This window comes from Monomorium pharaonis, unplaced genomic scaffold (genome assembly GCF_013373865.1).
Source record: "Monomorium pharaonis isolate MP-MQ-018 unplaced genomic scaffold, ASM1337386v2 scaffold_589, whole genome shotgun sequence".
NCBI lineage: Eukaryota > Metazoa > Arthropoda > Insecta > Hymenoptera > Formicidae > Monomorium > Monomorium pharaonis.
Window position 1 is genome coordinate 1 of NW_023415900.1, and position 13430 is coordinate 13430.

Below are 13430 nucleotides of genomic sequence, written 5' to 3' on the forward strand. Positions count from 1 at the left end.
GCTGTTATGTATAAAATTTGAAAATTCTATTAGGTAGATTGATTAGGTTCAATACATATACATATCACAGAATTTGCTAATTATTTATCTATCTCAACTAGATTTTACACATATAATTTTTGTTAAAATTGCAAGATTATTTTTTTGAGTGTTTATTAATTAAATATTAAATTTGAAAAAGTACTAAAAAAAGAAACTAAATAAACGATTTGTTTGTAATATACGAACCTAACTAAAAATACAGAATTCGAAAGGTGATTAAACACATAATGCGAATTTAGAACAATGTATCATCACTTTTTTGGAAAAATTTCACATAAAAATGTACCTAGATATGTATGCCACATTTACTAATCAATTTTACATTATCAAAAAATATAGTCAAAGACAATTATAAAAAAAAAAAAACAAAAAAAAACTTAAAAATAAGATTCTAAAAGTTTCCTTGAGTGGATATTCCATAAAAATCCATAATTTTTAAGAATAAAAAATTTCATGAAATTTCCAGATTTCTCGATTTTCTCGGTAATTTACACTCTGCAAGACAAATTAAATGTGATCCTTTTTTTAAACAAAGTTTAAGAACGCACGTTTAATTATTAAGTAATTTGATAATCATATGATTTCGAATCTAATTAAAATTTCAAGACTATTTCTAATAGTGGAAACGCTAGAATGAAAGAAACATGCAATTGGATTTATGTTAAAGAAGATAACGTCAGTTTAAATTGAATGTTTCGTATTCGAATTGGAATGTTAAATCTACAGAATCTATCGCGTCTGACCACGTGTATATGCAAAATTACACTAATTTTTTGACTCAAAACTCAATACAAAGACATTTTCTTTACCATATGTGCAAAGCAATGAAAATAAAATAAACGAAAAGTGTATAAAAACTCACGTCAACCTGTTGCATATGTGGCGGGGAAGGATGCACGAGGTAAGGAGCCACCCAGGGAGTGCCCGGCACACTGTAGCCAGGTAATGCCTGACTGTAGTGACGGCTGTATTGTGTCAAAGCTGTCGCAGGAAGCATGTGAGTCGTAGCAACGCCATTCTGACCAACGCCGCTCGTGTCGTAATTCAAAGTCATGTTCTGAAAGGAAACATGAAAATAATAAAAGTTTGTACTAGCACATCCTATGCTTGTTTATGTAATAACTGTATTATATTATATTTAATATACCATTTTATTTATAAAAAATACAATTGATATAATTTTATTTATGAAAAATGATAAGAGTACGTACTTCTCCAGTTTCTCTCCATATTGTACTTTTAAACAACGATTTCTTTTTATTTCCACCATCAGCAAACTTAACTAATAATGGATCCTTTGCGCCCGTTAGTGCCTTTCCATTAAACATTTGGATAATTTGTTCACACTTTTCCTTTGATTCCATTCTGTAATGTAATCACAGAAAGCACTCGATTACTCATGAGTTTTGTGACGTATCACTTGAAATCAAAGCTGCAGTAGCAATATAATTAAAATACATCTCAACAAAAAAAAATTCTTTTAACGAGGTTCAAAAGTAGATTTCCAGAGTTTAAAATGCTTTTTTAAAATTCCATGATTACTTATCGGAAAGTTACATAAATTCATATTTCATCAGATAACACTGATTCAATCGATCTTCTTAGCTGAATTTCTATAGACTTAATATACTAGGCTGTGCGTTTTGTACAAGAAATGTATGTACCCAAATAAAAAAGAATATGCTTTGTGCTCCAGTTTTCTTTATCTGTTAATACCTGAACAACCAATTAATGACTGCCTCGCTTTTTCTCCACTACAACTACAGACAAAGATAAAATGCTTCAACAGCATTTATTTTTTTCTATTTTAGATACATGTCTTCACAATAGGAAAAATAGAAAAGGCTTAGTCTAGTATACTAAGTCTATGAACTTTTTGCACAATTTTACTTTTCCTTTTTTTTCATTGGAGAGAAAAAGAAAAAAAGTAAATTGTGCAAGAAATTTAACTAAAAAAGACAAATCTAATAATTTTACTTTGTTATAATTGTGCAAAAATTGTGTGTATTTATATAAAATAAAAATTTATCTAAAATATAACTCTCTCTCGTCGTAAATTATAATTAATGTTTTTAAATCATCCTTTAAAATAAAACAAAGCTACAACAATATATACGCGCTAATTTTGTTTAGATAATAAATGCAACCATTAGAAAGCTAATAACAATTGTGTCATAGATTTCGTGCGAACCTTGCAAATCCAACTCCTTTGCTCTGGCCGGAAGTGTCGCGCAGTATACGGGTAGAGATAACTTGTCCGTATTGAGCGAGTAATGCTTCGACATCGTTCTCTTTGAAGGTCAGCGGCAGGTTGGCGATGTATAGATTGGTGGGGTCCTGCTCCTGTTGCTGGGAAGAGAGTAAAAATACTATGCAATTACGTATTGCAGGACGACACACAATGAATATAATGATTTCCAAACAAATCTGAAGCAGATTATCATTTTAACTTCCACGACTGTCGTTTCTATTGCCGCTCTCTGTAGGTTCGATCGATCAGAAATGAATGCACAGGCGAGATGAGATAATGTACAAACTCGAAAACACGATTGAACACGCCTGCAAAGTCTGTCCAACTATTCCAAATGTCATACCATTATTGTACTACTGTTTATTACTTTTATCGTCATTATAGATTGATGTGGAGCTATGAACGAATAATAGGAAAAATCTTGCGACAAACGAATGTGCGATTTCTTTGCTTAGTCTGGAATGTTAAAATGATATTCGCGAATTTACCGAATGATGTTCAAAATAATAATAATAATAACAACACACGGAAAAGTGTTTATTCTCGAAATAGCAATAAAACGTTTCTGACTGCAATAACGCGGATACGTGCGAAAAAAAAAATCTGAATGCCGTACGCGTGAAAACCAGTATCGATAGCCTCGTCGTAAATAGCACAACGTAAAACGTTTCTACCAACATTGACACTACGAGGAGACCATTAAAGCAGTAGTCGCCGACTAAATTTCGAAGAAAGAGTGCAAGAAAAAAAAACAGGGAATGAATGGGTACCGAAGACCGGAAATCGATTGGACGATTTAGTTTTAATGTCGGAAGGTCATCATGCTTCATGACATATTACGTTACCACATTCTTGGTGGCTCTCTAAATTTGCTTGCTTCTAGGGATGCATTCGATTTATCTTTCTCTCTCGACTCTAACGTTATTTCTCTACCTCTAAAAAATACTGGCTCTCCCGAAAACTCTGCGTTTTCCGTGCGCAGAGAACATGCTAACGCGCGAACAGATATTAAATTATATTCCATACACATACACATGACTATACACATTAACAATTCTCCCGTGAGGATTCGAAACTCTGTCTGAAAAAAATAGTGTAATTTCTCTACGATTCGGGATGAGAGGTCCTAAGAAGTAGACACGGCAGAGATAAGAGCAAGTAGGCGTAGATACAAATCAGACGTAAGTGTAGTCCGAACGTAACGTAATACAAAACGAATGAAGAGGAATCAAACGGGAACATACAAAAGTATCGAATTGTAATAATATAAAATATATCAAATATAAAAGATACAGATTGTAAGAACTCTCCACTGCGGTTACTAGCCAAAATTTTATTGATAAATTTTTCTATTTAGTTCACACGTAATAACGAAACAAATACATCGCCTGTGCATACACTTTGTCGCGTTTTTTCCCTTCCCCATGAGACAGAAATGGACAAATTTTCCCGTGTATTGTGCACGTGAAGTGAAATTTGATGCGAAACGCTCGTTTGCGCAATGATAATCGTCTCGAGTTACCGTGGCGTTTCAAAATTTCATGACGTACGTAACCGATACACACTCTAAATATAATATATCACAGAACGTCCGCAAAAACAAAATTTAAAAATACACGACCAAATTTCTACACACCGGTAGCATTAAAAAAAAGTCGAGAACAGTACCTACGAATTACGTATATCTATCTTCACGTTTCTAATGTTATTTACATGTGTCGGGAATTATCTTCTTTTTACAAATAACCATTCAAAGCGGTAATAAAGATTAGGATCAAGTAACATGTGACATTTCATTGGAAATAGAAAAAGAGAGAAAGATAGAGAGAAAAAGGAGAAGAGAAAGAGAGAGAGAAAGAGAAGCATAATAAAGAAAAGCACAGGCATTTGTACGTATACATATATACATATATATACACACATATATGTATATACAGTTATATATCGTATATGAGTAATGAACGAATGTGAAAAAAGACAGCAACTCTTGACGAGTACAGTGTCGCACAAAACACATAATATATGTGAAGTATATGGACATACATATACATGTGTTCATGCTCCGATTTTCTGTTTATTATGAGTTCCACAAGAAAGTACAATTAAGTGAAACAAAACAAAAGGGAGAAAAGGATCGAAAAGAAAAAAAAAACGGGGAGAGAGAAAACGTAGAAAAAATGAAAACATATGCGTGTCTGAAGACTGATGAGATTGATATTATGCACCCTCAAGCATATTTCGAGATCCACCACTTCTGTTCAACGAACCAATCAAAAATATTCTACGATTACTTGAGTATATACTTATACTTTACGACAATTTACTTCAATCTTGCGAATGCATAAAACAAAAAAACGAATAATGAAAATATCATGATATATAAGCCAAGCTGATGGCATTTAAATATATATATATACATACATATATATATATGCATATGTTTAATATATGTGTGTGTATATATATATATATATATATATATATATATATACACACATTATATATATACATATATATATCTATATACATACATATATACGTACATACATATGCGTACGTGCATGGATACTTCCATGTCCGCGTATGTATGCGGATTGTCGTAGAATGTGACGGTATATCGACTTGTTATTAACAAAGCGGAGTTTTCTGGTTTTTTGTATTGTTTTTTTTTTTCAGCAAATGCGCGCAGATTTTACAATCGCTGACCCTCCGTTTCCATCGACGGATTCAATCCGTCGTCCATTCCACGGCATCCTGTATATATTGATACAGATCAGATACAGTGGAAAATCGATTATATCAAATGCCATTTGACTGAACGTCCGAACATTCGAATGGAGATAGGAAAAAACGTGCGATTGTATACGGACGGACGTTTTTCTCGTAAAAACTACGTTCGAATAATCGAATACCAGTCGAACATTTTTCACGCCGTTCGAACGTTAAGCATTCGATTGAAATGATATTCGAATAATCGAGCTTCTGCTGCATTATGTCTTAATTGTACTTTTATACTCCGATAGGACAGTTCACAGATTTGTCAAAAGTACGACCTATGCTATCGGGAACTTTTCTATAAGATTCAACAGCTTGATTTATCATTGACATTTTCTCTTGAATAGCGCTCTGTCCATTTTTATATGATTTCAGATTATTTTTTTACTCGATATCGACGGCTCTCTGTAACCCTCTGTAATAAATTTATATTCACACAATCACATTTACATGAACAATATTCACATTTGTACGATTTACACGAAATAATCAAGTCGATTTGATTTTTTTTCTTTTTTATGTACAATACAAGTAATGTTTTAGTTACCGAACGTGAGGTCCCGTACTTTCTGAATCTTACGACCGGCTCCCGAATGCACTTGTCAACCTGTAGGTGTGTTGTGATTAAAGTTTCATTATATATTCGTACATATATGTAAGACAAGTGTACGTGTGAATCTGAACCACCCAACACCCCTCTTAAGGAAAGACAAACGCCTATATTATATCTGGATATAACCGCGTAACTCTACAGGTATGGGATTAATCGAGAATGTGGTACTGTGACGCTTTTAGTTATATCATATTGCATGCGATTGACATCATTATCATCATCATCATCATCATCATCATCATCATTATCATCATCATCATTATCATTGTCACACAGCTGCTGGTCATCATTACACCCCGTGCTTTTTTACCGCGGCCAGCTTAGAGAAACTATTCCATTGGAGTTAGTCGTATGAGGACAAATGGTACAAACAGGCGGGAGGCCGATACTCTCTCGTTCGGCAGTGTGTGCTTTTTCTACACTCGTAATTGTCTCGAGCAGAAACGTGATTTAATGCAAGAGAACGAGTGAGAGACTGAGACGACTGTCGCAGAGCAGAGTCGGGCGAAATGCAATCAAATCTTCGGTCAGCTAACAAGATCAAATCTGCATTATCAAGTAAAATGATCGCGACTTTATTAATGAATAATAGAATATTGCATCAATATGCAAATCGTCATCGTCTTTGGTGAAGAAATAAACGATCACACCGCCGAACACTGCTATCGAGTCGACATTGATAAGTTTATATTACGGTTTGAAGTAATATACTCTTTTTTTTTTTAGATTAGACTGCTAACGTTACATGGAAAACATAATGAACGTACGTTGCACAATATATCGATGTTACTATACTAGAGCTACTACTGATACGTCGCTTATGCTGCCATACTTCAATGCAATTTTTGTTTTTTCTCTTTCTTATCGTTAAATCATTCACCAAGTTGGCGAGCAAGGTAAGTCAAACTCCAAGGATGGTATTCATAGACGGAAATAATCATAAAATATTTTCGATTTCTGACAGCAAACATATTTAGCAGTTAGCTACATGGATTTCGAAACTTGTAAACTCTATTATATGCTAAATTACGTTTTTAAATTTTATTTATTGGAATTACTTTTGGTAATCTATTAACTAATAGCTATTTAACTTTTGTTTATTATGACATTTTATGCATCTATATTTTTTAAATCAAAGAATATTTATGAAGTTTCAATTAAAAAAAATAAAATAACAGATAATGAAAGATTTATGAAATCATAATTCTTCATCAAATAATGACTATGAATACAACCCTAAACTTCATGGATGTCGACGGGTTATTGAATTTTCATAGAAGTTTGAAATTAATGCTGAAATTTGCAGAATGCAATTCTCATGGCATGGCGATTATAGGTGTAATGTCGACATAGCATAGTATCGGCTGTATTTGTGGCCGAGGTATAGCAGCAAGCACCGATAGAGGTCTGATAGGTAAAGGTACGTAAGACAGAATGACAGACAAAGTATCGGAGAATATTTCTAGATAAATGAAAAAGGCAGAGAGAGAAACAGAGATAGACTCTCAATGAAAAAATTATTACAGTCCCCCGTATATAGAAAAATACTCGCGAAAAAATATCGTATATTTATTGCAAGTATATACGCGAGACTACTTTGTCGCTGTATAAAATATCATTTCTCTATCGAATTAATGTTTTACGATTATTTGTTGAAGACGTTTGCCGAATTTGATTTTTGGAATTATATAATTCTTGTGAAGATTTTATTAAATTTAATACCTTTTAATAATAAACAGAATCGTAGCATCGACGAAGCAATCGATCAGAAAAACATTTTATATAATAAAAGATATTTTTCTATTATGATAAATCTTTCCGTATAAACATGTGAAAATTAAATAAATCTCAAAATGCAAAGCAATATATTTTCACGAAAGGTAATTTAATTTTTAGAATTACTCTTTAATTACGGTAATTTATCAATACCATGACATGTAATCATAAATTTAAAAAAAATATTGCAGCTGTATATATTGCAACTGATCAAAACGCTATGAAACACTTATTCCGAATGCTACGTGCAATGAAAGAGAAATCGATGTCGAAAAGGCGTCGCGTTTCGTATCCGAAAGCAGTGTGAGAAAATCTATCTCGATCGGATCTCCGACGAAACGGCTTCGTGGATAAAACGGAGGCGACAAGAGAGGGAACGAACAAATAGATAGAGTATAAAACAAAACGACAGAACGGGATGAAAAATAATACAGACGGATGAGAAAAAGAGAAAAAGAGATAGAAAAGTGAAAGAGAAAGAGAGGTTTACTGTTACTTTGGTATTACTCTGTACTTGCATGCACAACCACGTACACTGTCCAGTCTACGGAGCAACCAGATACCCACTTTCGCCATCTGCGCTTGGATGCCCTTGGCGACCAGTGCTTTCACAGCACCCTCTGCCGCCATCGGTGACTCGAAGTCTACAAATCCGTAACCTGCAACACAATCAGGACGATATAAACTGTTAATTTTGTTATGCATGAGAAAGTGTAAATGTTTTGTTTATCATGCGTATTTATTATAATCTAAATTATAAAAATTCAACGTTAATTGAAAAAGTTACAAAATAAACATATTGAAACAAATTTTGCTTAATAAAATCCAGGAAATTAGAAAATATCAAGAAATAAGATGTAACATTAATTACCTTTACATTTGTTTGTATTTTTGTCTAAAATCGCCTTGGTGGAAGTTATAGTTCCGTACCTGCAAAAGTATCGAGTTTTGGTTTGACATATTTGCATTAATTTAACCTACACTATACTATTTATAACTATATTGATCGAGATTTCAAAAAACAATAAATCATATAACCACCATAAACTGAATAAGTATAAGATATTAGTAAGCTGTGCTCATTATGTAATATTTTCTAGGATTTTAATTTCTTTCTCTATAATATTTATATATTTATTTCTTATATTTCTCTATACTATTTCTATTCTATTTCTATAATAGTTATATTTCTATATTTCTATTTTCATAATTAATCTATTATGATAAATAACATCAATTACATTGGAGTACTAAACAATTCAATGCCAAAGCAGTCACTTGTCAAGCAAAAGATCTGGGTTTAATTCCCAGAATTGCCATCTGGCACATACAACACTAAGAATTTTGAGTGAAAGAGTTTTGATTTAGTGCGCCATAGTAGAGAATTTATAATATCTCTATCTAATTCATCACGTGATAACGACCAATCGCGTGATCACGTGTACAACGTTACTTACTGAGAACACATGTTAACGAGGTCTTTGTCAGTCGTATTCTGGTTGAGGCCACGGATGTATAGATTCGTTTTAGACAACTGCTCCGCTTGCTGACCCTGCATAGCATTGTTGCTGAGATTCGTGCTCATCGTTCCGCTTTGACTGCCGGTGGCACTACTGGAGCTGCTGTTAGTGTTTGCCGGGGAGGAAGCTGTAGGCACCCGCTGTCCACCGTACTGTAAGCACCATCAATACTGTGCGATAACTGAAGATGTTCGAAAAGAGCCAAGGACAATAGATTTTACACAGAGCACGCCGCTTTTACCGGATCGACTACCGATCGATGCGGTGTATATTACTTCAAACTCACGTTACAACAGGCTAAGGTTGTAGTGTACGCATACAAAAACTTAGGTAATAAAAGTAGAGCAAGAAGGAAATTAATATTTTTTATTTGCTACTGCTTATTTTACTGCCTTACTACTTGATTAGAAACTGATTCGTTTACCGAGTGTCTATAGCTTTTCCATATACCACTAGCTTTAGAGATGTATTTCTACATGAAGTTAGCATCCTGTTTTAAACATCATGATGTAATCGATAGTTGCATGTAACAAAACTATGAAGTTGGTGCTCTATATTCCCGGGACAGAGAATAGAAATGTGGACTGGAATTTATAATCTATTCTCTTATTTCAAGAGCGGCTTAAGAGTCGTGTATTAAGATACTAATATAGCTTTATGGTTGATATTCATAGTCGATTCTTATTTCAAGATCGTCTCAAGTAACGCCTTAAGATGCTTAATACGACTTTGTGATTGGTTGGTGTCATCTTAAGACAGTACTTAAGAAAACAATCTTAAATATAAGACTCGATTATAAACACCAGTCTATATGATCAGTCCATAACGTCTTAAGATTGTATTTAATACGATCTTAAATGTAAGAACGGACTATAAATATCAGCTATATAGTCTAGACAGATGCTCGGGATCATTACTTGTATTTCTCACATTTATCATCATCATCGACCGATGATTCGTTTATTCCAATTCAAGACGGTCTTAAATATAAGAACCGGTTACAAATACCAGTCAGTTTATGCTCGGAATTATTTCTCACATTTATTTGTTAAACCTTATTTTGAAATGTTTAAAACAATTATTTAAGAACAAGCAAGAATTTTATGGCTTTGTATCTGAACTTATTTTGATCGATAAATGCGTTTTAAACATATAGTTTAAAATAAAAATGCTAACTTCTGACATTGTAAGACCAAAAAATATACGAATTTGCCAACGAGACTCATATTTCTTTCTCCACGGTCCTCAATTACAGTAGTTTGTAAATATCGCATGCGGAGCATTAAACGCTTATCGAAGTGACCTATCTATCTCCGCGTACCGAGACTCTCTCCCGGCGCTTGTCAGCGCGACGACGGTCTCGTGTTTATCGTCGTCACGCGTCACGCGGGGCCAAAGTCGACAAAGGCCGGCCGCTCTACCGCGACGAACGTCAAGAAATCAGAACGAGTTAGCGTATACGATTCTTACCGTCGCGTGCTGCGCGTATGTGGCGGTGACGAAGGGATTCGCGGATGCCGGCAGCTGCTGAGGACCGCCGCCGACCGCGGCGGCCGCCGCTGCCGCCGCCGCCGCGCTCGGGTAGCGCGTAGGGTAAGGCGGATACGCGGCCGCCGCCGCCGCTGCCGCAGCCGCGGCCGCGTGAGACGGTGCCGTGCTCCAGCCGGCCGCGCCGCCTCCGCCGCCACCGCCGCTGCTCGCGCGGTACTGCACCGGGTTGCCGCCACGCGGCCCGCCGCCCGTGTTGCCCTTCAGTCCGTGGCCGCCGCCGCCACCGCCGCCGCCGCCACCACCACCGCCGCCACCCGCGCCGGCCGCGGGTCCCACGCCGACGCCGCCCGCATTGGCGGCGCCGCCGCCACCACCGCCACCGCTGCCGCCGCCTCCACCGCCACCGCCGGCGCCGCCGGCGTTACCGTTGTTGGCGCCCACGTACGTCGGCCTCGGTCCATTCGTGTTCTGAAAATCAGGAGGATCTCCGTTAAAGAGCAGCATTTAAATATTATCGAGTAATTATAATGTTTCTGTGATAACACGTATATGTATAAAATGTGTACTTATATAATCGTGAGGAAATTATTACAGAGATGTACGAAGGAGTGACGGGAGAAATGAGTGGCTTTGAGATACTTCAATCGGACACGGTATCGTTTCGAATGAAATCGTGAGTTCTAACGACATCGAGAATAATTACGTACACTCATGGATTGCATGTAAAAATGTACTGTCTTAAGAGAGTCGCTTGTAGAGTACACAAGAAAGTAGAGACGTTAGTTCAGACGGACGACTTTCGTTCTGACTACGGTTGACGATTAAAGAAAGATAAACGTAACGTATGTTATCAGTTCTGGTGCAATGCCGCCGTTCGAAATGCCTTGTTAAGAACGTCAAGTACATTTATCAGTGAATTCTTCTGTTCTGTTTGAGGTTCAGTTGGACAATGATGCGGTCTTATCGCGAAACGAGTCGATCGGTCATCGTTACCACGTTAATTTATCTCTTGGGAACGGATGAAGATATTTTCAGTTTAGAATTTTTAAATAACAGCAGTTCTGTCTCTTATTGTCAGACAATAATTCAAGCATAAACGTGAATGTATTGTTACTTCATTAATAAAACAATAATAAAACAAGAAATAACTTAAAAAAAAAAAATAAACTACAGAAACGCTTGATGTTCCTTTGGAAAGTACTAGGAAAGTAGCTTAACGGTAAGTTGTTGAATTTCTTGAAACTTTTCCTACGATCAAAAAAGTATTTAAATAAAAATATTCCCTCTCTTCATGATTTAATAGAACTGTAATTTAATTAGAAATCAAGAAAGAGACGTAACACAGAACAAGAACTTAAAAATCCCCAATAAAGCAAATGCAATTAATAATTTAAAAGACAATTCGCCTTCAATTTTTCTCCCTTGACGTCAGTATCCATTGTGGCTGCACCGACCGACCGGACCTTTAATATCGATGCGATACCGTTGCGTCAGTCTCTATCGATTTTCTCGAGCGAAACGGTGTACTATTTTAGAAAGCGATCGCGTTTCGCCGACCCCGTAGTTTCCCGCATACACGTCGGCCGTGCACGTCGATAAGATGAGAGAAAGAAAGAAAGAAAGAAAGAAAGAAAGAAAGAAAGAGAGGAGAGATCCCCCCTCCCCATTCGTTATCGTTTATCAGTGACCTCGCGCGGTCACGCCTCTCCGATAACAAGAAAGAACGACCGTTCGGTCTCTACCTCGCGAACCTCTTCGCCTCTGAGTGCTTCATTCTCGGTGCATCGGGAGATGCACACCTTTCTAACAGCATTCAGGAGCGCCCGTATCGATTCACGTATCCATCGGGCCGCCACAGTCGTCACTTATCGCGCAACTTTCCCATTTTCAACGTTATTTTCGCGACTGGATTATTCCTTCCTAGACTAACAGAAGAAAAGGATTTGACGTTATATATTTTCGTTGACACTTCCCCGCGCTCCCCAAACAGCTTTGAGTCAATCATCGATCGTCCAGAAACCGCGGAGTACGTCCCGGTTACTCTCGCAACCGCAGCCGAAAAATTCCGCGGTTCAAAGTGCGCTCGACGAAAGGACACCCTGCATAGTCGAATATGCGCGTGACGCAACGGCGGCGGAGCAAAATCCGACAGCGGAATGATTTAGCTGTGATAAGACCCATTGACGATCGTGCGACGATGACTTGGATCTCAACGACGGCAAAATACAGATTGTCGTGTGATCAGGTCAAAAAAAGAAAGAACAAATGACAGAGTTTTATTGGCGTCGTCGAGCAACCCTTCGAAGAATAAAGAGAAAGACGCATAAGTAATATAGAAAGAAAAAAAGAGGTGACTGCTAAAACAAAAGAATAAAAGAAAAGAAAAAAATAAAGATAAAAATTAACAAAATCAGTAAGCAAAAACAAAATAAAATAAAAACGATAACTTAATAGAAATTTAAGTTATTATGCAACAAAAAAGATAACGTCCGTGAGCAGATATTTAAAAACGCAGAGAGAGAGAGAGAGAGAGAGAGAGAGAGAGACTGACCGATCAACCGACCGGATGTTACTTCCTGCTTGTTCCGTCTGCGATGTCCCGCGCATCCGTTTGCTCGCTCTTTCTTCATCTTTTTTTTGAACTTTCTCATCACACGACATTCCACATTACGCGTTATCATCTTCATCGCTATCCTGACATCACGACGTCAAAAGCGAAAAATCATGCTAATTCTTTTTTTTCCACGTCCATGTATTTCAAAGCAGAGACAAACTAAGATGCGAATGAGAAGGTCTCCGTAATTCGTGTCTATCGAGGATACTTAGTATCATCAAAAACTCCTTTACAATTTATGACTTGTAACGTTCAATAAACATGTCATGGATCGCTCGAAGCTATCAGTTCTCGAACGATCAAGGAAGTCAAACGACGCCTAAGGATGTTTGGCTCTACAATATCAGC

The 13430-nt window shown here is 36.6% G+C and overlaps 1 protein-coding gene and 1 long non-coding RNA gene across 5 annotated transcripts; one reads left to right on the forward strand and one right to left on the reverse strand.

Annotated features, from left to right (window-relative positions):
• Nucleotides 1-904: 904 nt before the first annotated feature.
• Nucleotides 905-10980, reverse strand: LOC105830322 (protein alan shepard; the record flags this gene model as incomplete). 3 transcript variants are annotated; one of them, XM_036295044.1, is given in 8 exon segments in its annotated part: nt 905-1099; nt 1254-1407; nt 2234-2391; nt 4618-4623; nt 7992-8116; nt 8329-8387; nt 8915-9129; nt 10448-10980. In XM_036295044.1, coding segments are annotated over 8 exon segments (1437 nt in total), but the record flags the coding sequence as incomplete, so codon positions are not given.
• On the forward strand, nt 10868-12864 carry LOC105829133. 2 transcript variants are annotated; one of them, XR_003626843.2, is made up of 3 exons: nt 10868-10986; nt 11063-11687; nt 11772-12864. It is a non-coding gene; the product is annotated as an uncharacterized LOC105829133 (long non-coding RNA). The 2 variants fall into 2 exon arrangements; XR_004965397.1 differs by having other exon boundaries at nt 11789-12864.
• Nucleotides 12865-13430: the final 566 nt, after the last annotated feature.